The following is a 24797-nucleotide window of genomic DNA, read 5'->3' on the forward strand; positions in this document are numbered from 1 at the left end:
GTTGATCATTCATCAGAATTTTGTTTTGAATATAAGGGCAAGTTGTAAGAAAAGGCGTTGCCTTAGACATCTCTCCCTCTCTCTCTCGCTCTCTCTCTCTCTCTCTCTCTCTCTCTCTCTCTCTCTCTCTCTCTCTCTCTCTCTCTCTCTTTCTCTCTCGATAACGCATGACAATACCCATATCAATTCGCACGCATATACTGAACAAAACTGCACAAATTAACATTCATAATTTATTAATTATATGCACATTCACGCGCCTGCCTGCGGGCATAAAATGCAATGCTTTTTCAAAATTATGAGCACATGGTGTTTTTTTCTCAGATAAGAGAAAGAAATTGCCAAAGTATGTATTATATCCGGAGTCTCCGGATAAGAACAACCTCGGATGTAAGAAAGCATGCAGCAACCATTTCCCCTCGACTTTCTCATGAGCGGGTTCCGCTGTATTTTGTTTTTGGTTGTAGAAACATGATGCTTCCCCATCCCCTGGTTCAATGTTCGTCTATCAGGGGTCTTTCTATCAATTGTCACTACCGATGATACAGCAGTTCCATGGAAAAATAACCTTGTAGATTGTCTGGTTTCGTCTGCGATTGAGTTTCGGGGGCAAGGCTACTGCTGCTGGGTAATCTTTCCACAGAGCAATATGTAAATTGTTCGCCGTCCGACTTCAGCAAATCAGACTGCGATGTTGCCGTGTGCTTTTGAGAGGGCAGTAATATCACTTCTTCCTGATCTGCACTTTCCTCAGGATTGTCTCGGTTGGCCTGCTGGTCTGTCATGTTATTGTCCGGTGGAGGCGCTTCAACGTCTTCTTGATTGTCCGTCTCCTTTCGCCAGCTGAACTTTTCAGACATCAGCTTCCCACGCGAGATACAGAACAGAAAGCTTAAAAAACATATGCCAGCACCTCCGCAGAAAATGCATTTGAGGAATCGGGAACATTTTGAAGGCGGTTCTTCTTCATCTGCAGACTCTTCTAAGTCATCGCTGTTTTTCTCTTTCTCTTCCTCCTTGCCTCCGAGACTAAGAAAGGGCATCCACCCTGCGTTACCCAAGATCTGACATAGCTGAACAAGGCCAGCGATGAAGCCCCAGGAGACTGCCCCACCCACAGCAACACCCACCACTGCCTTCTCGTTTGGGGTCAGTAGTGGCTCTTCGGGTACCGCTAGGAGAAAACATTCAGCAAGCTTAGGTATATGAGCAGTCAAAATGTGTTTAAAAGAATAACAGCAAGAAAGGCAAATGCCATGGCAACCCACCTTCATCAACAGAAATGTAGATCAGAAACACGCTACATCATCTCCTGCTCTCGCTTAACGGACATTAAAGACACTTTCATACCCGAACTGTGCTGCAGCGTTTAGTCGTACCAATGAAAGGGACGACAACCCCTACTGATTTCACTTAGTCCCAGAAGAAATTTCTCTTGGTGCCCGTCATATCACGTAATCCGACATAATTTTGCACAATAAACAAGAAGAGCAAACGCTCGATCGAGTCACTTTCGCAGTTCTGAATATTATATGAGGCATCAGATGGACAGGAAGAAATTGCTATTCACAACACAATGAGTCACGTTCACATAAAATTTGAGCCCGGTCACTTTTATAGTTTCCGAGAAAAGCCCAACGTTAAAGGCCAACATCCACAAGAATTTTTCTCCTGGAGCGACCTAAACTTGAACCCGTCGCTATTCTTGCATGTCTGTTTACTTCGTGTTGCACGCAAAAATTGAGCGACTTCCTTGCCGCGTGGATTGACGAAGCTGTTTTATTCTCGTGACCCGGCTGAAAACACTGCAGTGCGTGCAGTTTTATTCTGTGGGTTCGACAGATTGACTAAATGTTGTAATTTCGCTTTCACGAATCAGGAACCGACAAGGAATAAGATGAAAGTGTTTTTAAATTGATTTCGACAATTTAATTTTGATAATAATTTTTATATTTTTAATTTTCAGAGCTTGTTTTTAATCCAAATATAACATATTTATATGTTTTTGGAATCAGAAAATGATGGAGAATAAGATGAACGTAAATTTGAATCGTTTTATACATTTTTAAATTTTTTTATTTTACAATTTTCAGATTTTTAATGACCAAAGTGTGTGTGTGTGTGTGTGTGTGTGTGTGTGTGTGTGTGTGTATGTGTGTGTGTGTGTGTGTGTGTGTGTGTGTGTGTGTGTGTGTGTGTGTGTGCGTGTGTGTAGAGCGATTGAGACCAAACTACTGGACCGATCTTTATGAATTTTTCCATGATAGTTCCTGGGATTGATATCCCCGAATGTTTTTTTCTTTTTTTTTGAGAAATGTCTTTGATGACGTCATATCCGGCTTTTCGTGAAAGTTGAGGCGGCACTGTCACGCTCTCATTTTTCAACCAAATTGGTTGACATTTTGGTCAAGTAATCTTCGACGAAGCCCGGACTTCGGTATATGTTATATTTAGATTAAAAACAAGCTCTGAAAATTAAATATATAAAAATTATTATCAAAATTAAATTGTCGAAATCAATTTAAAAACACTTTCATCTTATTCCTTGTCGGTTCCTGATTCCAAAAACATATAGATATGATATGTTTGGATTAAAAACACGCTCAGAAAGTTAAAACGAAGAGAGGTACAGAAAAGCGTGCTATCGTTCTCAGCGCAACTACTACCCCGCTCTTCTTGTCAATTTCACTGCCTTTGCCGTGAGCGGTGGACTGACGATGTTACGAGTATACGGTCTTGCTGCGTTGCATTGCGTTTAGTTTCATTCTGTGAGTTCGACAGCTACTTGACTAAATATCAATCATTCGATCATGTGACGCTTTTAAATACTCATTAATTATTTTATCTTGACCGCATGCCTTATTGTTTTTCAGCTTGTCTATACATTTGATAACTTCCTCCTTTGTAAAAGGCGCATTAAGAAATTCATTACTTGCTTCATTTAAAGGTTCATTACTATCCTCCATTTCATTTTCATCACACTCTTGTAGTTTATTGAAATGTTCGAAACACTCCGAACAAGTTGGATAGTTAGTTTTGGAATTATTTTTTTTATTTTTATTTTTATTTAGAAGATTCCAGTATGCTTTCGGGTCATTACTTCTTAACTTTCTCAAAGTTTTAACGAACTCATTATGATACAACTTGCATTCCTTTTTTATTGTCTTTTTATATTCATTAAAAGCACTCTTTTTTTCATGTTCATTGAACGCATTTTTAAAGCGTCTTGCTTTATTTTTCGCATGTAAATGCAATACCGAAGTCCGGGCTTCGTCGAACAATACTTGACCAAAATTTCAACCAATTTGGTTGAAAAATGAGAGCGTGACAGTGCCGCCTCAACTTTTACGAAAAGCCGGATATGACGTCACCAAAGACATTTATCAAAAAAATGAAAAAAAGTATGGGAATATCATACCCAGGAACTCTCATGTCAAATTTCATAAAGATCGGTCCAGTAGTTTAGTCTGAATCGCTCTACACACACACGCACAGACACACACACACACACACACACACACACACACACACACACACACACACACACACACACACATACACCACGACCCTCGTCTCGATTCCCCCCTCTACGTTAAAACATTTAGTCAAAACTTGACTAAATGTAAAAACGCTGGCACTGGACCCGAGTACTCTTCAGACTGGCTCGCTCCCCCAGTATGAAAGTTTTTGTCTTGTGCACGTGGATTTAAAAAAAAAAAATTTTAATTTATTTTACACAATTAAAAAAATTATTAGAGTAAAATAATAAACAATAGTAAACAAGAATTAAAAAAAAACAACACAAAAAACATAGACCACACATGCCGGGAATCGAACCCGGATCACTTTGGCCATAGGCGGACGTGCTACGACAACTTTACTAGAGTTGTGCGCCTTGAATCACTGTGTCCCTGTCGCTCTCTCTCGTGCTCTCTGTCTCTCTTTCAGTCTCACCGAGATCAAACACTGCATTGTTTGTTTCTTTGCCGAGACCAAATCCCCACCCGCTGCTGCGCTGGCTGGCTTGCAAATCGTCTCGCATGCGATACGCATGCTTTTCTCGTGATCGGCGGTTCTTTTTGGCGAACTGCCTCGGGTTCAAGTTTAGGTCGCTCCAGGAGAAAAATTCTTGTGGATGTTGGCCTTTAAAGGCCAACATCCGCGGGAATTTTTCTCCTGGAGCGACCTAAACTTGAACCCGTCGCTATTCTTGCATGTCTGTTTACTTCGTGTTGCACGCAAAAATTGAGCGACTTCCTTGCCGCGTGGATTGACGAAGCTGTTTTATACTCGTGACTGAAAACACTGCAGTGCGTGCAGTTTTATTCTGTGGGTTCGACAGATTGACTAAATGTTGTAATTTCGCTTTCACGAATCAGGAACCGACAAGGAATAAGATGAAAGTGTTTTTAAATTGATTTCGACAATTTAATTTTGATAATAATTTTTATATTTTTAATTTTCAGAGCTTGTTTTTAATCCAAATATAACATATTTATATGTTTTTGGAATCAGAAAATGATGGAGAATAAGATGAACGTAAATTTGAATCGTTTTATACATTTTTTTTTTTACAATTTTCAGATTTGTAATGACCAAAGTCATTAATTAATTTTTAAGCCACCAAGCTGATATGCAATACCGAAGTCCGGGCTTCGTCGAAGATTACTTGACCAAAATTTCAACCAATTTGGTTGAAAAATGAGAGCGTGACAGTGCCGCCTCAACTTTCACGAAAAGCCGGATATGACGTCATCAAAGACATTTCTCCAAAAAAAGAAAAAAACGTTCGGGGATATCAATCCCAGGAACTCTCATGGAAAATTTCATAAAGATCGGTCCAGTAGTTTGGTCTCAATCGCTCTACACACCATATATCCGGCTTTTCGTGAAAGTTGAGGCGGCACTGTCACGCTCTCATTTTTCAATCAAATTGGTTGAAATTTTGGTCAAGTAAAAAAAATTTTTTTTTATAAAACGATTCAAATTTACGTTCATCTTATTCTCCATCATTTTCTGATTCCAAAAACATATAAATATGTTATATTTGGATTAAAAACAAGCTCTGAAAATTAAAAATATAAAATTATTATCAAAATTAAATTGTCGAAATCAATTTAAAAACACTTTCATCTTATTCCTTGTCGGTTCCGGATTCCAAAAACATATAGATATGATATGTTTCGATTAAAAACACGCTCAGAAAGTTAAAACGAAGAGAGGTACAGAAAAGCGTGCTATCCTTCTCAGCTCAAGTACTACCCCGCTCTTCTTGTCAATTTCACTGCCTTTGCCATGAGCGGTGGACTGACGATGCTACGAGTATACCTCACGCCGGAACCTCGGCTGTACCCGCGGATAACCGCAGGCTCTGCAGACTGTTCACCGCAGACAGAAATTGTCAACACGAGTGGTGAGTGTCTGCAAAAAATCGTCTCTGCTTTCTCTAAAATGACATATCATTACAAAACTATTGTTTGTACTTCAACCTAAGGTATTATAGCACCCTACCATCGATTTAATTTTTTCCTTTCGTTCGTATGTGAAGGCTGAGCTTCGAGTATTTGTGCATTTCCTGTAAAAAGTGCCAAAATTCTGACTTTACACATTTATTACGGAAATCCAAGCTTATTAAACAAGTTGCAGAAGTCAGAATTTTGGCACTTTTTACAGGAAATCCACAAATACTCGAAGCTCAGCCTTCACATACGAACGAAAGGAAAAAATTAAATCAATGATAGGGTGCTATAATACCTTAGGTTGAAGTACAAACAATAGTTTTGTAATGATATGTCATTTTAGAGAAAGCAGAGACGATTTTGTGCAGACACTCACCACTCGTGTTGACAATTTCTGTCTGCGGTGAACAGCCTGCAGAGCCTGCGGTTATCCGCGGGTACAGCCGAGGTTCCGGCGTGTATACGGTCTTGCTGAAAAATTGCATTGCGTTCCGTTTCATTCTGTGAGTTCGACAGCTACTTGACTAAATGTTGTATTTTCGCCTTACGCGACTTGTTTTTTCTTTTGTACATTCTCAGCAGAATTCTTTTAGTTCAACCCAATGTACTGCCCAGATAACATCTTGTTTACTGTCGGCGTTGTTTTCATGCATTCGCAGCATTGTACCACGTTCTATGATGTTTTGGATACATAAATAACAAGTCGCGTGAAGCGAAATTATAAAAAACGCTGGCGCTGGACCCGAGTACTCTTCAGACTGGCTCGCTCCCCCAGTATGAAAGTTTTTGTCTTGTGCACGTGGATTAAAAAAAAAATTAATTTTTTTTTTTATTTATTTTACACAATTAAAAAAATTATTAGAGTAAAATAAAACATTAAAACGTTCATAATAAACAATAGTAAACAAGAATTTAAAAAAAACCACAAAAAAACATAGACCACACATGCCAGGAATCGAACCCGGATCACTTTGGCCATAGGCGGACGTGCTACGACAACTTTACTAGAGGTGTGCGTTTGAATCACTGTGTCCCTGTCGCTCTCTCTCGTGCTCTCTGTCTCTCTTTCAGTCTCACCGAGACAAAACACTGCATTGTAGTTTCTTTGCCGAGACCAAATCCCCACCCGCTGCTGCGCTGACTGGCTTGCAAATCGTCTCGCATGCGATACCCATGCTTTTCTCGTGATCGGCGGTTCTTTTTGGCGAACTGCCTCGGGTTCAAGTTTAGGTCGCTCCAGGAGAAAAATTCTTTTGGATGTTGGCCTTTAAGTTGTGTGTTGCCGAACAGAAAAGGCTAGTTATCTCCCTTGTTTTTCTGATAACGTTCGTAAAAGGCTACAGATGTAAATACTTTGATGTAAAGAATAATCCTACAAAGTTTCAATCACATCCGATGAACTTTGTCAAAGATATAAAATGTCTAATTTTTCCTTTGACGCTGACCTGTGACCTTGAAAAAGGTCAAAGGTCAACGAAACCATCGTTAAAGTGTAGAGGTCATTGGAGGTCACGACTAAACAAAATATGAGCCCGATCGCTTTGATAGTTTCCGAAAAAAGTCCAACGTTAAGGTGGTGTCTACGGACGGCCGGCCGGACGGCCGGCCGGACAGACTAACACTGACCGATTACATAGAGTCACTTTTTCTCAAGTGACTCAAAAACACAAAGCACGAAATGGTGCCAGAGATCCAGACTGGAACCCATACCACTTTCGAAGAGTGATCGTCAGACTTGTGATGGTGTCATGAGGTTAAGATGTGACATTTGGATGCGTCATTGCTAGCAAGCCAATCAGCGTCGACTGCGGGAGACACACCTTTCTACAGCCTAGAGCCAAACCTATGCAGTGAAATCCACTGCATGCAGTACTTTTTCTACTGCGTACAGCTACACGCAGCGTATACAAAGAACAGGCTTTATACACACACACACTCTACCTTCAATGCAAAGCGGAGGTGTCCATCCATCCAGACAGGCCGGACAGTGGCCAGTGGTTGTGTTACACGTCTGGTTTACAGCACAGCGACCACACTTGTCCGAACATTCCGGACCGTATGTGTTCTTCTCGCAGTCTGGAAAAACAAATTAAACAATATTGGGATTTAGTCTGTGTACAGAACAGGAACAAGAGACGAGAAGAACAAGAACCAGATAACAATGACAATGTACTCACCAAATCTACCAACAATAAAAACACGAACAGACCGGTGTAACACGAAATTTTTACTCCACGAAAAATTTACTCCGGAGTAAATATTTCGTACGAAATTCTTACTCCGAGTACACTTTTCGTACGAGAAAAAAAATCCCCAAGGCACGAAAAAATTACTCCCCCCACGAAATTTTTACTCCCCATTTTTTTTACTTCCAGTAAAAATCTCGTACGCAAAAATGGGATGCGGGCGAAGGGATAATGCCAATAAGTGATCTCGCGCACACGAATGTCGCGCTACCCTCCTTCCACCCCTTCCACCACCAAGACTAACAGGGGACAAGGGAGTAAACATTTCGCACACCTGGCATGGGAAGTTAAATTGCTCGTGTTGGGGTGAAGTAATTTATTCGTTATTTATTAGTCAGGGGAGTAACATTTTTGTACGAAATTTTTACTCGGAACTCACCTGTCTTGGGGAGTAATTTTCTCGTGCAATGGGGGAGTGCTTTTTTCGTAAAGGGAGTAACTTTTTCGTACGAAATGTTTACTCCGGAGTAAAAAATCTCGTGGGAGTAATTTTCTCGTGTTACACCGGTTTTGACGTTTGTCTTTGTCAGCTACGAATACAATACTTTAACAAGTCGCGTGAGGCGAAAATACAACATTTAGTCAAGCTGTCGAACTCACAGAATGAAACTGAACGCACTGCAAATTTTCAGCAAGACCGTATACTCGTAGCATCGTCAGTCCACCGCTCGTGGCAAAGGTAGTGAAATTAATTGACAAGAAGAGCTGGGTAGTAGTTGCGCTGAGAAGGATAGCACGCTTTTCTGTACCTCTCTTCGTTTTAACTTTCTGAGCGTGTTTTTAATCCAAACATATTATATCTAGATGTTTTTGGAATCAGGAACCAACAAGGAATAAGATGAAAGTGTTTTTAAATTGATTTCAAAAATTTTATTTTGATCATAATTTTTATATTTTTAATTTTCAGAGCTTGTTTTTAATCCAAATATAACATATTTATATGTTTTTGGAATCAGAAAATTATGAAGAATAAGATGAACGTAAATTTGGATCGTTTTATAAAAACATTTTTTTTTTTACAATTTTCAGATTGTTAATGACCAAAGTCTTCAATTAATTTTTAAGCCACCAAGCTGAAATGTAATACCGAAGTCCGGCCTTTGTCGAAGATTGCTTGGCCAAAATTTCAATCAATTTGATTGAAAAATGAAGGTGTGACAGTGCCGCCTCAACTTTTACAAAAAGCCGGATATGACGTCATCAAAGACATTTATCGAAAAAATGAAAAAAACGTCCGGGGATAACATTCCCAGAAACTCTCATGTAACATTTCATAAAGATCGGTCCAGTAGTTTAGTCTGAATCGCTCTACACACACACACACGCGCACAGACAGACAGACAGACACACACACACACACACACACACACACACACACATACACCACGACCCTCGTCTCGATTCCCCCTCTATGTTAAAACATTTAGTCAAAACTTGACTAAATGTAAAACGAAAAGCAAAGGCTTACACACGACTCGCCTTCGTTGCCCCCTGCCCCCCCCCCCCCCCCCCCTGAACCACCTTACCCCATAACAGACTGCCTACCTTTGAAGACCCCTAACCCCCGATAAGACATTTTCAAGACCATGTTTTCTAAGATATTCTGATCATAACCACGTAAGTTTACCCCCATTTTAAGACCTGATATTCTCAGGGTTTTGAAGGTCTATTAAGGAGGATTCCACTACCTATGACCCCGCCCCCCCCTAAAAAAAGCAGTTTCAGCTACATCAAATAATGTTCAAGAGAACTCTTTATGTGACCTGTATTAATCCATTTAGTTATTCAACCCTAAGAATATTTCACATATTCAAACTTGCACAACACCCAACCTCCTTCCCACCACCATCACTAGCGCTGCTATCCATTGATGCAAATCTGAAGGGCAGGTGGGCCAGTGCAAAATTGACCAAATCGTTCAAAACACTGTTTTGGGTATTTTAGCAGATTATGTTTCCATAACATACCTATCATCCATGTGTGTCGGTGTTTTTGTCAAAAGTGTCCTATTTATCTGTCAATAAAGACAAAATGTGAACATGTGTGGCATTGATTGTCTTCTGTAGTCGATATTCCCCCGCCAAAAAATGTCTCATTTCAAAGGCTAGTTACGGCTTTGTCCTCAGCAAAACAGTGCATTCACGACATACGAAACTGCGCAGCAGCTCTTGACCTATAACATGACATCAGTGTTTTGATGAATGTTCCATTCACTCAGCCACTAGTCCGTTGCAAAGGCAGCAATCGTAATCGAACGGAATCAAACGGAAATGTCCTTGTTTGGAAGGTACTCGACATCCATTGGTTCGTTTCATAAACCGAAATCGGCAACCAGTTTACTTTGTGAGTGCGCATGCTCAGCTTACGAATTTTGCATACGGAAACTACCGAAGAGACTCTCGGCCATGACGGGAACACCCGAAGTTCACTCGGTTTTACAACATCCTGGTTACACATCAAACGATCGGTGACAACCGAAAGCGAATTTTTCCTTGAGAAACAACCTTTGATACGATAACAATGGCTCGAAATAAGAAAGAGGACAATGTCTTTATTAGTTCGGTTAGCAACAACAAGTAGTTCCGCTGGTACTAGGCCAAAGTTTGGATTCTGTCGGTGTTTCCGATACAGAGGAAAGCTTTGATCTCCACGCAGATCCACAGGTCGCCATTTCCGAACACGCCATACAGTACACTTTTTACGTCTCGGCACTGGCTTGCTTTGCGCTGAATTTGAGTCAGTTTCTGTGCAGTATCTCCTCGACAAGCAAGTTGAGCATTTGCTACGCAAAAAAAAAACAAAAAAACAGGAGAAAGTATCCAACATCAGTCAGATTATCGGTAATGTTTGCTGGGCCTGCCATTTCCCGAACGAAACTGGATCAGCAACTGTTTGTATCAATCTGCACTTTCGTAAATTCCGTCACTGTCTTGACGAACTGTGTCATTTTCTTCACCGCGATACACAGTTCATTGCGAAGAGATTCCTCAGTAAATCGTTGAGATTCCACGTACGATTTGTTGTCAAAAAACAACTCAAACGAAAGTTTCAAACTCATCATCCTCCATCTTGCTTGTCGAAGCACCAAAGTACTGTATCGATGTAAAAACAAAAGCAGAAAACTTCGAGGAAACCAACAAATCGACGAGATAACGGAAGGAAATAAGTCTCGTTCTGGCTCAAGTAAGTTACCGTTAAAAATACCGTTATTCTCGCATGCAAATACAAACGAGAATCGGGTCATTGATACACGTTTAGCGCTGGGGCAGTATCCCCATGCTGGTTGACAGAGGGAAAGAAGGGATGGACGCATAAATTCTCTGCTGGCGTGCTAAAGGCTAAGTAGTTTGCAATTCAAATAAACTAATTCATAACACAGTTTTGTCCTTGTGTGTCTGTTTCAATAGTGTTTCTGTGGTGTTCAATCTTCAATGTCGTTTTTCTCAGTTCAGCCATTTTGCCTACGGTTACGTCTTGGGTTACGCGATTTCTCTGGCTGTAATTTAGCTAGAGCAATATTTTCTTTTGTAGTTTGTGCAGAATATAACATTCTGGGGGATTACGAAGGGATTTTGCTGAAATTTTATCATAGTCATATCCAGATTATTTCAAAAAATAATTTCGCAAGCGTTACCCTAAAGTTTGACAGTTGTAACAAAGAAGTGTTCCTAACTCCAAATATAAATATAATAAACAAGATCTGCTTCGTAATCCCCTAGAGCATACCCAGAAGGATAAAATAAAACAATAATTAGAAGTGTGACAATCACATCTGATGAAAATCCGTGTATCTCCTGTACTCCACTTTTGTCTGTATTTTGACTGTTTTTGTCGCGTAAAACAAAAACCAGCAACCGAAAATACAAAAAGTGACTATTCTTTGTCATCATTTGTTCATTTCTTTCATAAAATAACATTCAGACACAATAAAACATTCAAAATTAAAAAAAAGGTAGTGCACTGGCCCACCTCCCCATAAACTTCCTGCCCAATGATAGGGTTCGTTAAAGATGCAGAGTTACACACAGAATAAGGCTTATTACAAGCAGTTACAGAGCTGATACATAATACTCAAATACAAGCTAAACGGGGAAAGTTATGGGATCCTACCACCTAAATCTGGGATAGGATAGGTTAGAAATGAATCCGGTTAAGAGTCTACTCTACGATAGTAAACACACTTCTTCGACCGGTTTACAACAATAAAGTACAGTGCACAACGACAACCAGGTATTATTTAGTCACTCATTAGGCACTGATGGTTAGAGGTTACTCTGCTGCTTCTCACCATTTTAAGTTAGGGATTTCCTAGCACAAAGGGCAATATTTAAAGGTAAACCCAATGTAACTAGCACACACACACAGAGGGAATAGCTATAGACAGGGGAGGCAACTGGGTCGGGCAGGAGATAACACACACAAAGAGACGGGGTACGCCACTTGGCTACATTTGTATACTCAGACACTTGCATGACATTCATCAAAAAAACAAAAAACAAACCTGGGGAGAATTTGTGCATTAAGTTTCGTGAAGATCGATCCAGTAGTTTTATAGAAATCGTTCTACACATATATGGACTGGGTGGCCGAGTGGTAACGCACTTGCGCTTGGAAACGAGAGGTTGTGAGTTCGACCCTGGGTCAGGGCGTTAGCAATTTTCTCCCCCCTTTCCTAACCTAGGTGGTGGGTTCAAGTGCTAGTCTTTCGGATGAGACGAAAAACCGAGGTCCCTTCGTGTACACTACATTGGGGTGTGCACGTTAAAGATCCCACGATTGACAAAAGGGTCTTTCCTGTCCAAATTGTATCTAGGCATAGATAAAAATGTCCACCAAAATACCCGTGTGACTTGGAATAATAGGCCGTGAAAAGTAGGATATGCGCCGAAATGGCTGCGATCTGCTGGCCGATGTGAATGCGTGATGTATTGTGTAAAAAAAGTCCATCTCACACGGCATAAATAAATCCCTGCGCCTTGAATATGTGCGCGATATAAATTGCATAAAAAAACACAAAAAAATAAAAAATCCCTGCGCTTAGAACTGTACCCACGGAATACGCGCGATATAAGCCTCATATTGATTGATTGATTGATACATACACACAAACACCACTACCCTCATCTCGATTTTTGGTCTATGTTAAAACATTTAGTCAAACACTTGACTAATTGTTATCAGAGAAAAAGGAAAGCAAAGTAAAAAGAAAACTCAATAAAAATACTTCAACAACGAACAATATTCCAGCCCTAAACAATTGTTCTCTGACCAACCAATCAACTCACCAATCAAATAACTAAAACAGAAGAGAACACGAGTCCAAAGCAGTTACTCAAAAGTACAGTACAAATTCAGCAGATAAGCTCACCTTTAACAGTCACTGTGACTGACGCAGCTTGGTATTTTCTGACATTCACAGAGGAAAACACGTAGCAAGAGTACGTACCATCGTCACAGTCTGTCACTGAATAACAAAGAAACAAAACAAAATGACTGTGTGCCACCGTCACAGTCTGTCACTGGATAACAAAGAAACAAAACAAAATGACTGTGTGCCACCGTCACAGTCTGTCACTGGATAACAAAGAAACAAAACAAAATGACTGTGTGCCACCGTCACAGTCTGTCACTGGATAACAAAGAAACAAAACAAAATGACTGTGTGCCTACGTAACAGTCTCTCACTGGATAACAAAGAAACAGAACAAAATGATTGTGTGCCACCGTCACAGTCTGTCACTGGATAACAAAGAAACAAAACAAAATGACTGTGTGCCACCGTCACAGTCTGTCACTGGATAACAAAGAAACAGAACAAAATGACTGTGTGCCACCGTCACAGTCTCTCACTGGATAACAAAGAAACAAAACAAAATGACTGTGTGCCACCGTCACAGTCTGTCACTGGATAACAAAGAAACAAAACAAAATGACTGTGTGCCACCGTCACAGTCTGTCACTGGATAACAAAGAAAGAAAACAAAATGACTGTGTGCCACCGTCACAGTCTGTCACTGGATAACAAAGAAACAAAACAAAATGACTGTGTGCCACCGTCACTGGATAACAAAGAAACAAAACAAAATGACTGTGTGCCACTGTCACAGTCTGTCACTGGATAACAAAGAAACAAAACAAAATGACTGTGTGCCACCGTCACAGTCTGTCACTGGATAACAAAGAAACAAAACAAAAAGACTGTGTGCCACTGTCACAGTCTGTCACTGGATAACAAAGAAACAGAACAAAATGACTGTGTGCCACCGTCACAGTCTGTCACTGGATAACAAAGAAACAGAACAAAATGACTGTGTGCCACAGTCACAGTCTGTCACTGGATAACAAAGAAACAGAACAAAATGACTGTGTGGCACCGTCACAGTCTCTCACTGGATAACAAAGAAACAAAACAAAATGACTGTGTACCACAGTCACAGTCTGTCACTGGATAACAAAGAAACAGAAAAAAATGACTGTGTGCCACCGTCACAGTCTGTCACTGGATAACAAAGAAACAAAACAAAATGACTGTGTGCCACCGTCACAGTCTGTCACTGGATAACAAAGAAACAAAACAAAATGACTGTGTTCCACCGTCACAGTCTGTCACTGGATAACAAAGAAACAAAACAAAATGACTGTGTGCCACCGTCACAGTCTCCCACTGGATAACAAAGAAACAAAACAAAATGACTGTGCCGTGTACATTTTTTTTTCATTCTACTTTGTAATAATCTCTGTGTCTTTCTTCGTCTCCAAATCTGTTAAATAAATTTCAATTTTAAGAAAATAAAGGTGTTTGCTTTTGGATTATTTATTTGGTTTGCTGTAGTTTGCCGACATCCTACCGCTACCCACCCCACCCCCCTTCCCAATCTCACAGATAATTAACAGAGCACCACACTTTAAAGCCTGTCCTTAACTGGGCGAAGTCGACTACGCGAAGTATACTTCGCGAAGCTGGCCAGACGACGCTTTGTCACTGACTTCTCAGTACACAGACTTCGCGAAGCTGGCCAGACGACGCTTTGTCACTGACTTCTCAGTACACAGACTTCGCAAAGCTGGCCAGACGACGCTTTGTCACTGACTTCTCAGTACACAGACTTCGCAAAGCTGGCCAGACGACGCTTTGTCACTGACTTCTCAGTACACAGACTTCGCAAAGCTGGCCAGACGACGCTTTTTCACTGACTTCTCAGTACACAGACTTCGCGAAGCTGGCCAGACGACGCTTTGTCACTGACTTCTCAGTACACACACTTCGCGAAGCTGGCCAGACGACGCTTTGTCACTGACTTCTCAGTACACACACTTCGCGAAGCTGGCCAGACGACGCTTTGTCACTGACTTTTCAGTACACAGACTTCGCGAAGCTGGCCAGACGACGCTTTGTCACTGACTTCTCAGTACACAGACTTCGCGAAGCTGGCCAGACGACGCTTTGTCACTGACTTCTCAGTACACAGACTTCGCGAAGCTGGCCAGACGACGCTTTGTCACTGACTTCTCAGTACACACACTTCGCGAAGCTGGCCAGACGACGCTTTGTCACTGACTTCTCAGTACACAGACTTTGCGAGGCTGGCCAGACGACGCTTTGTCACTGACTTCTCAGTACACACACTTCGCGAAGCTGGCCAGACGACGCTTTGTCACTGACTTCTCAGTACACACACTTCGCGAAGCTGGCCAGACGACGCTTTGTCACTGACTTCTCAGTACACAGACTTCGCGAAGCTGGCCAGACGACGCTTTATCACTGACTTCTCAGTACACAGACTTCGCGAAGCTGGCCAGACGACGCTTTATCACTGACTTCTCAGTACACAGACTTCGCGAAGCTGGCCAGACGACGCTTTGTCACTGACTTCTCAGTACACAGACTTCGCGAAGCTGGCCAGACGACGCTTTGTCACTGACTCCTCAGTACACACACTTCGCGAAGCTGGCCAGACGACGCTTTGTCACTGACTTCTCAGTACACACACTTCGCGAAGCTGGCCAGACGACGCTTTGTCACTGACTCCTCAGTACACACACTTCGCGAAGCTGGCCAGACGACGCTTTGTCACTGACTTCTCAGTACACACACTTCGCGAAGCTGGCCAGACGACGCTTTGTCACTGACTTCTCAGTACACACACTTCGCGAAGCTGGCCAGACGACGCTTTGTCACTGACTTCTCAGTACACAGACTTCGCGAAGCTGGCCAGACGACGCTTTGTCACTGACTTCTCAGTACACACACTTCGCGAAGCTGGCCAGACGACGCTTTGTCACTGACTTCTCAGTACACACACTTCGCGAAGCTGGCCAGACGACGCTTTGTCACTGACTTCTCAGTACACAGACTTCGCGAAGCTGGCCAGACGACGCTTTGTCACTGACTTCTCAGTACACAGACTTCGCGAAGCTGGCCAGACGACGCTTTGTCACTGACTTCTCAGTACACAGACTTCGCGAAGCTGGCCAGACGACGCTTTGTCACTGACTTCTCAGTACACACACTTCGCGAAGCTGGCCAGACGACGCTTTGTCACTGACTTCTCAGTACACAGACTTGGCGAAGCTGGCCAGACGACGCTTTGTCACTGACTTCTCAGTACACAGACTTCGCGAAGCTGGCCAGACGACGCTTTGTCACTGACTTCTCAGTACACAGACTTCGCGAAGCTGGCCAGACGACGCTTTGTCACTGACTTCTCAGTACACACACTTCGCGAAGCTGGCCAGACGACGCTTTATCACTGACTTCTCAGTACACACACTTCGCGACGCTGGCCAGACGACGCTTTATCACTGACTTCTCAGTACACAGACTTCGCGAAGCTGGCCAGACGACGCTTTATCACTGACTTCTCAGTACACAGACTTCGCGACGCTGGCCAGACGACGCTTTATCACTGACTTCTCAGTACACATACTTCGCGAAGCTGGCCAGACGACGCTTTGTCACTGACTTCTCAGTACACAGACTTCGCGAAGCTGGCCAGACGACGCTTTATCACTGACTTCTCAGTACACAGACTTCGCGACGCTGGCCAGACGACGCTTTATCACTGACTTCTCAGTACACACACTTCGCGACGCTGGCCAGACGACGCTTTATCACTGACTTCTCAGTACACAGACTTCGCGACGCTGGCCAGACGACGCTTTGTCACTGACTTCTCAGTACACAGACTTCGCGAAGTTGGCCAGACGACGCTTTGTCACTGACTTCTCAGTGCACAGACTTCGCGAAGCTGGCCAGACGACGCTTTATCACTGACTTCTCAGTGCACAGACTTCGCGAAGCTGGCCAGACGACGCTTTGTCACTGACTCCTCAGTACACACACTTCGCGAAGCTGGCCAGACGACGCTTTGTCACTGACTTCTCAGAACACACACTTCGCGAAGCTGGCCAGACTACGCTTTGTCACTGACTCCTCAGTACACACACTTCGCGAAGCTGGCCAGACGACGCTTTGTCACTGACTTCTCAGTACACACACTTCGCGAAGCTGGCCAGACGACGCTTTGTCACTGACTTCTCAGTACACACACTTCGCGAAGCTGGCCAGACGACGCTTTGTCACTGACTTCTCAGTACACACACTTCGCGAAGCTGGCCAGACGACGCTTAGTCACTGACTTCTCAGTACACACACTTCGCGAAGCTGGCCAGACGACGCTTTGTCACTGACTTCTCAGTACACACACTTCGCGAAGCTGGCCAGACGACGCTTTGTCACTGACTTCTCAGTACACACACTTCCCGAAGCTGGCCAGACGACACTTTGTCACTGACTTCTCAGTACACAGACTTCGCGAAGCAGGCCAGACGACGCTTTATCACAGACTTCTCAGTACACAGACTTCGCGAAGCTGGCCAGACGACCCTTTATCATTGACTTCTCAGTACACAGACTTCGCGAAGCAGGCCAGACGACGCTTTATCACTGACTTCTCAGTACACAGACTTCGCGAAGCTGGCCAGACGACGCTTTATCACTGACTTCTCAGTACACAGACTTCGCGAAGCTGGCCAGACGACGCTTTATCACAGACTTCTCAGTACACAGACTTCGCGAAGCTGGCCAGACGACGCTTTATCATTGACTTCTCAGTACACAGACTTCGCGAAGCAGGCCAGACGACGCTTTATCACTGACTTCTTAGTACACAGACTTCGCGAAGCTGGCCAGACGACGCTTTATCACTGACTTCTCAGTACACAGACTTCGCGAAGCTGGCCAGACGACGCTTTGTCACTGACTCCTCAGTACACACACTTCGCGAAGCTGGCCAGACGACGCTTTGTCACTGACTTCTCAGTACACACACTTCGCGAAGCTGGCCAGACGACGCTTTGTCACTGACTCCTCAGTACACACACTTCGCGAAGCTGGCCAGACGACGCTTTGTCACTGACTTCTCAGTACACACACTTCGCGAAGCTGGCCAGACGACGCTTTGTCACTGACTTCTCAGTACACACACTTCGCGAAGCTGGCCAGACGACGCTTTGTCACTGACTTCTCAGTACACACACTTCGCGAAGCTGGCCAGACGACGCTTTGTCACTGACTTCTCAGTACACACACTTCGCGAAGCTGGCCAGACGACGCTTTGTCACTGACTTCTCAGTACACACACTTCGCGAAGCTGGCCAGACGACGCTTTGTCACTGACTTCTCAGTGCACAGACTTCGCGAAGCTGGCCAGACGACGCTTTATCACTGACTTCTCAGTGCACAGACTTCGCGAAGCTGGCCAGACGACGCTTTTTCACTGACTTCTCAGTGCACAGACTTCGCGAAGCAGGCCAGACGACGCTTTATCACTGACTTCTCAGTGCACAGACTTCGCGAAGCTGGCCAGACGACGCTTTATCACTGACTTCTCAGTACACAGACTTGGCGAAGCTGGCCAGACGACGCTTTGTCACTAACTTCTCAGTACACACTCTTCGCGAAGCTGGCCAGACGACGCTTTGTCGCTGACTTCTCAGTACACAGACTTCGCGAAGCTGGCCAGACGACGCTTTGTCACTGACTTCTCAGTACACAGACTTCGCGAAGCTGGCCAGACGACGCTTTATCACTGACTTCTCAGTACACACACTTCGCGACGCTGGCCAGACGACGCTTTATCACTGACTTCTCAGTACACAGACTTCGCGAAGCTGGCCAGACGACGCTTTATCACTGACTTCTCAGTACACAGACTTCGCGACGCTGGCCAGACGACGCTTTATCACTGACTTCTCAGTACACAGACTTCGCGAAGCTGGCCAGACGACGCTTTATCACAGACTTCTCAGTACACAGACTTCGCGAAGCAGGCCAGACAACGCTTTATGACTGACTTCTCAGTACACAGACTTCGCGAAGCTGGCCAGACGACGCTTTATGACTGACTTCTCAGTACACAGACTTCGCGAAGCTGGCCAGACGACGCTTTATCACTGACTTCTCAGTGCACACACTTCGCGACGCTGGCCAGACGACGCTTTATCACTGACTTCTCAGTACACAGACTTCGCGACGCTGGCCAGACGACGCTTTGTCACTGACTTCTCAGTACACAGACTTCGCGAAGCTGGCCAGACGACGCTTTGTCACTGACTTCTCAGTACACAGACTTTGCGAAGCTGGCCAGACGACGCTTTATCACTGACTTCTCAGTACACAGACTTCGCGAAGCTGGCCAGACGACGCTTTGTCACTGACTTCTCAGAACACACACTTCGCGAAGCTGGCCAGACTACGCTTTGTCACTGACTCCTCAGTACACACACTTCGCGAAGCTGGCCAGACGACGCTTTGTCACTGACTTCTCAGTACACACACTTCGCGAAGCTGGCCAGACGACGCTTTGTCACTGACTTCTCAGTACACACACTTCGCGAAGCTGGCCAGACGACGCTTTGTCACTGACTTCTCAGTACACACACTTCGCGAAGCTGGCCAGACGACGCTTTGTCACTGACTTCTCAGTACACACACTTCGCGAAGCTGGCCAGACGATGCTTTGTCACTGACTTCTCAGTACACACACTTCGCGAAGCTGGCCAGACGACGCTTTGTCACTGACTTCTCAGTACACACACTTCGCGAAGCTGGCCAGACGACGCTTTGTCACTGACTTCTCAGTACACACACTTCCCGAAGCTGGCCAGACGACGCTTTGTCACTGACTTCTCAGTACACAGACTTCGCGAAGCTGGCCAGACGACGCTTTATCACTGACTTCTCAGTACACAGACTTCGCGACGCTGGCCAGACGACGCTTTATCACTGACTTCTCAGTACACAGACTTCGCGACGCTGGCCAGACGACGCTTTGTCACTGACTTCTCAGTACACAGACTTCGCGAAGCTGGCCAGACGACGCTTTGTCACTGACTTCTCAGTACACAGACTTTGCGAAGCTGGCCAGACGACGCTTTATCACTGACTTCTCAGTACACAGACTTCGCGAAGCTGGCCAGACGACGCTTTGTCACTGACTCCTCAGTACACACACTTCGCGAAGCTGGCCAGACGACGCTTTGTCACTGACTTCTCAGTACACAGACTTCGCGAAGCTGGCCAGACGACGCTTTGTCACTGACTCCTCAGTACACACACTTTGCGAAGCTGGCCAGACGACGCTTTGTCACTGACTTCTCAGTACACACACTTCGCGAAGCTGGCCAGACGACGCTTTGTCACTGACTTCTCAGTACACACACTTCGGGAAGCTGGCCAGACGACGCTTAGTCACTGACTTCTCAGTACACACACTTCGCGAAGCTGGCCAGACGACGCTTTGTCACTGACTTCTCGGTACACACACTTCGCGAAGCTGGCCAGACGACGCTTTGTCACTGACTTCTCAGTACACACACTTCCCGAAGCTGGCCAGACGACACTTTGTCACTGACTTCTCAGTACACAGACTTCGCGAAGCAGGCCAGACGACGCTTTATGACTGACTTCTCAGTACATAGACTTCGCGAAGCTGGCCAGACGACGCTTTATGACTGACTTCTCAGTACACAGACTTCGCGAAGCTGGCCAGACGACGCTTTATCACTGACTTCTCAGTACACAGACTTCGCGAAGCTGGCCAGACGACGCTTTGTCACTGACTTCTCAGTACACACACTTCGCGAAGCTGGCCAGACGACGCTTTGTCACTGACTTATCAGTACACACACTTCGCGAAGCTGGCCAGACGACGCTTTGTCACTGACTCCTCAGTACACACACTTCGCGAAGCTGGCCAGACGACGCTTTGTCACTGACTTCTCAGTACACACACTTCGCGAAGCTGGCCAGACGACGCTTTGTCACTGACTTCTCAGTACACACACTTCCGGAAGCTGGCCAGACGACGCTTTGTCACTGACTTCTCAGTACACAGACTTCGCGAAGCTGGCCAGACGACGCTTTGTCACTGACTTCTCAGTACACAGACTTCGCGAAGCTGGCCAGACGACGCTTTATCACTGACTTCTCAGTACACAGACTTCGCGAAGCTGGCCAGACGACGCTTTATCACTGACTTCTCAGTACACAGACTTCGCGAAGCTGGCCAGACGACGCTTTGTCACTGACTTCTCAGTACACAGACTTCGCGAAGCTGGCCAGACGACGCTTTATCACTGACTTCTCAGTACACAGACTTGGCGAAGCTGGCCAGACGACGCTTTGTCACTGACTTCTCAGTACACAGACTTCGCGAAGCTGGCCAGACGACGCTTTGTCGCTGACTTCTCAGTACACAGACTTCGCGAAGCTGGCCAGACGACGCTTTGTCACTGGCTTCTCAGTACACACACTTCGCGAAGCTGGCCAGACGACGCTTTATCACTGACTTCTCAGTACACACACTTCGCGACGCTGGCCAGACGACGCTTTATCACTGACTTCTCAGTACACAGACTTCGCGAAGCTGGCCAGACGACGCTTTATCACTGACTTCTCAGTACACAGACTTCGCGACGCTGGCCAGACGACGCTTTATAACTGACTTCTCAGTACACATACTTCGCGAAGCTGGCCAGACGACGCTTTGTCACTGACCTCTCAGTACACAGACTTCGCGAAGCTGGCCAGACGACGCTTTATCACTGACTTCTCAGTACACAGACTTCGCGACGCTGGCCAGACGACGCTTTATCACTGACTTCTCAGTACACAGACTTCGCGACGCTGGCCAGACGACGCTTTGTCACTGACTTCTCAGTACACAGACTTCGCGAAGCTGGCCAGACGACGCTTTATCACTGACTTCTCAGTACACAGACTTTGCGAAGCTGGCCAGACGACGCTTTATCACTGACTTCTCAGTACACAGACTTCGCGAAGCTGGCCAGACGACGCTTTGTCACTGACTTCTCAGTACGCAGACTTCGCGAAGCTGGCCAGACGACGCTTTGTCACTGACTTCTCAGTACACAGACTTCGCGAAGCTGGCCAGACGACGCTTTATCACTGACTTCTCAGTACACAGACTTCGCGAAGCTGGCCAGACGACGCTTTATCACTGACTTCTCAGTACACACACTTCGCGAAGCTGGCCAGACGACGCTTTATCACTGACTTCTCAGTACACATACTTCGCGAAGCTGGCCAGACGACGCTTTGTCACTGACCTCTCAGTACACAGACTTCGCGAAGCTGGCCAGACGACGCTTTATCACTGACTTCTTAGTACACAGACTTCGCGACGCTGGCTAGACGACGCTTTATCATTGACTTCTCAGTACACAGACTTCGCGACGCTGGCCAGACGACGCTTTATCACTGACTTCTCAGTACACAGACTTCGCGAAGCAGGCCAGACGACGCTTTGTCACTGACTTCTCAGTACACACACTTCGCGAAGCTGGCCAGACGACCCTTTGTCACTGACTTCTCAGTACACAGACTTCGCGAAGCAGGCCAGACGACGCTTTGTCACTGACTTCTCAGTACACAGACTTCGCGAAGCAGGCCAGACGACGCTTTGTCACTGACTTCTCAGTACACAGACTTCGCGAAGCAGGCCAGACGACGCTTTGTCACTGACTTCTCAGTACACAGACTTCACGAAGCTGGCCAGACGACGCTTTGTCACTGACTTCTCAGTACACAGACTTCGCAAAGCTGGCCAGACGACGCTTTGTCACTGACTTCTCAGTACACAGACTTCGCGAAGCTGGCCAGACGACGCTTTGTCACTGACTTCTCAGTACACAGACTTCGCGAAGCTGGCCAGACGACGCTTTATCACTGACTTCTCAGTACACAGACTTCGCGAAGCTGGCCAGACGACGCTTTGTCACTGACTTCTCAGTACACAGACTTCGCGAAGCTGGCCAGACGACGCTTTATCACTGACTTCTCAGTACACAGACTTCGCGAAGTCGACTTCGGGCTCAATTAGGAAGAAGACAATAACAACGTCAAATAACCATAACCATGGCTACTAGACATTAATACGCGTCGGTAATCCACATCAGATTCATTTACCGTGTGTAATGGTCAGCATCACACCACAGGGCTCGGACCCTTCACACGATTGTGTAACTTCTTCTTGACCAATGTTTTCAGGGCACGTTCTGTTCCACGTGCTACAAATTCTGCTGCCTTCTGGACATTCTCTGTCAAAGCAATCGGAAAGAAAAGTAAGTCTCATACTGTGTTTCATTTAGCACATCTGTTGGCATAACATATTTGTGACAAACGGATTTGCACATAGATGTATATTGGAGTTATGTGACTCAGGTGTACAAAGTTTCATGGGCCACGAACTTTAAGTGGACACCGCACGGTGAAATAATGTCACTGACGCAGTGCAGTATTGTCGGTGACCAATCAGAGAAGAGTATTGACTGAGGTGGCGTTGTAAAGATATTACAGCCTCAGAGCTTTGCAGACTGTCGACAGGAGAGGACGTGTCTCCTGATTGTAAAGTTGCTCACCGGGCGCTAGAGGTCGTTTGGAGACTCGTGTCGCGGTTACTGAATCAGTAGATTCAGCTGCTGTGTTTACAGGTATTTATTGAATTGATATTTTACTCGGAGATATTATTTCGCTCGGAAATATTGACTTGAGAAATGACCGGGAGAGTCATGTGTGAATTGGCTGAAAAGCGTGCGCGGTTGTCAGCCATTGCTGAAAAAGGAATGTTTACATGTTTGTCGGAAATGAATTCGCTTATGAGTTAGCGGGTGTATATACTGTAACCGCATAAGATAGTGCCGGTAGTGATAAAGAACGTTATAAAAGTTTATTCAAGTATGGAGACTTATGGTAGTTTAAACTTGTGTATTCTAGCACCCCGGGCCGAGTGGGTCACGGAGGTATCCCGGGCCGAGAGCGGTCGCGGAAGGGGGAACGAGACGGGAGGTTCTGCCCTCATGCTCCAGCCGTGAGCTGTGGAGATGCTGGAGGGGAAGACAGCGTGAAGCGCTGCGTAACGGGAACCCCGTCCCATTCCACCACACGAGACAGTTGTGTGGGTGGGGTGAAGCAGTGTGTGCCACTGTATTTTGTGAGTACGACTGAGAGAATTTAACCAGCGTGATAGCTGAACAGATACGTTCCCGAGTGAATAACCACGAGACGTCGAGCGTCGTGGGGTTTGTTATCTGTGTATAACAGAACTGAATAGTAACAGAAGAATTGTTTGAGACAGTGTCTTCGTGTGTTTTGAGACAGACGGGCTTTCACGGAACAAAGCCTCAAGTGTTATACGTGTGTGCACGAGAACTGTAGATTGCATGACATAATAACCTGTATGTAATTTTGTGCAGTTTGATTTCTGTGTGTTACCAGAACTAGAACTTTCATGTTGAGCGAAAGTGATCTGTAGAATGGATGTAGAATAATATGTTTATGTTGTGATTGAACATTCTAATAGAGGTACAGAGGCAAAGGGCCGTAAGTGTGTTATTGTCTTTGTGCCTGGTTGGAATGTGTGTGTGTGTGTGTGTGTAAAGAACAGTTAATTAGTAAACAGAGAGTAGCACGCACAACTTTTGATAGGAGTAGATATAGATACATACAGACATGCATACATAAATTCCAGCCGTAACAATATTGAAACTAAAAGTTGGGGGTTGGCGTTTA

The 24797-nt window shown here is 45.0% G+C and overlaps 1 protein-coding gene across 1 annotated transcript; it reads right to left on the minus strand.

Moving 5' to 3' along the window:
• Positions 1-219: 219 nt before the first annotated feature.
• On the minus strand, positions 220-23322 carry LOC138951085 (uncharacterized). Its single transcript, XM_070322747.1, has 4 exons — positions 23196-23322; positions 13074-13169; positions 7401-7535; positions 220-1174 (listed from the first exon to the last, which is right to left on the minus strand). The coding sequence occupies exons 1-4, from the start codon at positions 23212-23214 to the stop codon at positions 534-536; spliced, it is 891 nt and encodes a 296-aa protein (XP_070178848.1). The 5' UTR covers positions 23215-23322; the 3' UTR covers positions 220-533.
• Positions 23323-24797: the final 1475 nt, after the last annotated feature.

Source organism: Littorina saxatilis, linkage group LG16 (assembly GCF_037325665.1).
Source record: "Littorina saxatilis isolate snail1 linkage group LG16, US_GU_Lsax_2.0, whole genome shotgun sequence".
NCBI classification, from domain to species: Eukaryota; Metazoa; Mollusca; class Gastropoda; order Littorinimorpha; family Littorinidae; genus Littorina; species Littorina saxatilis.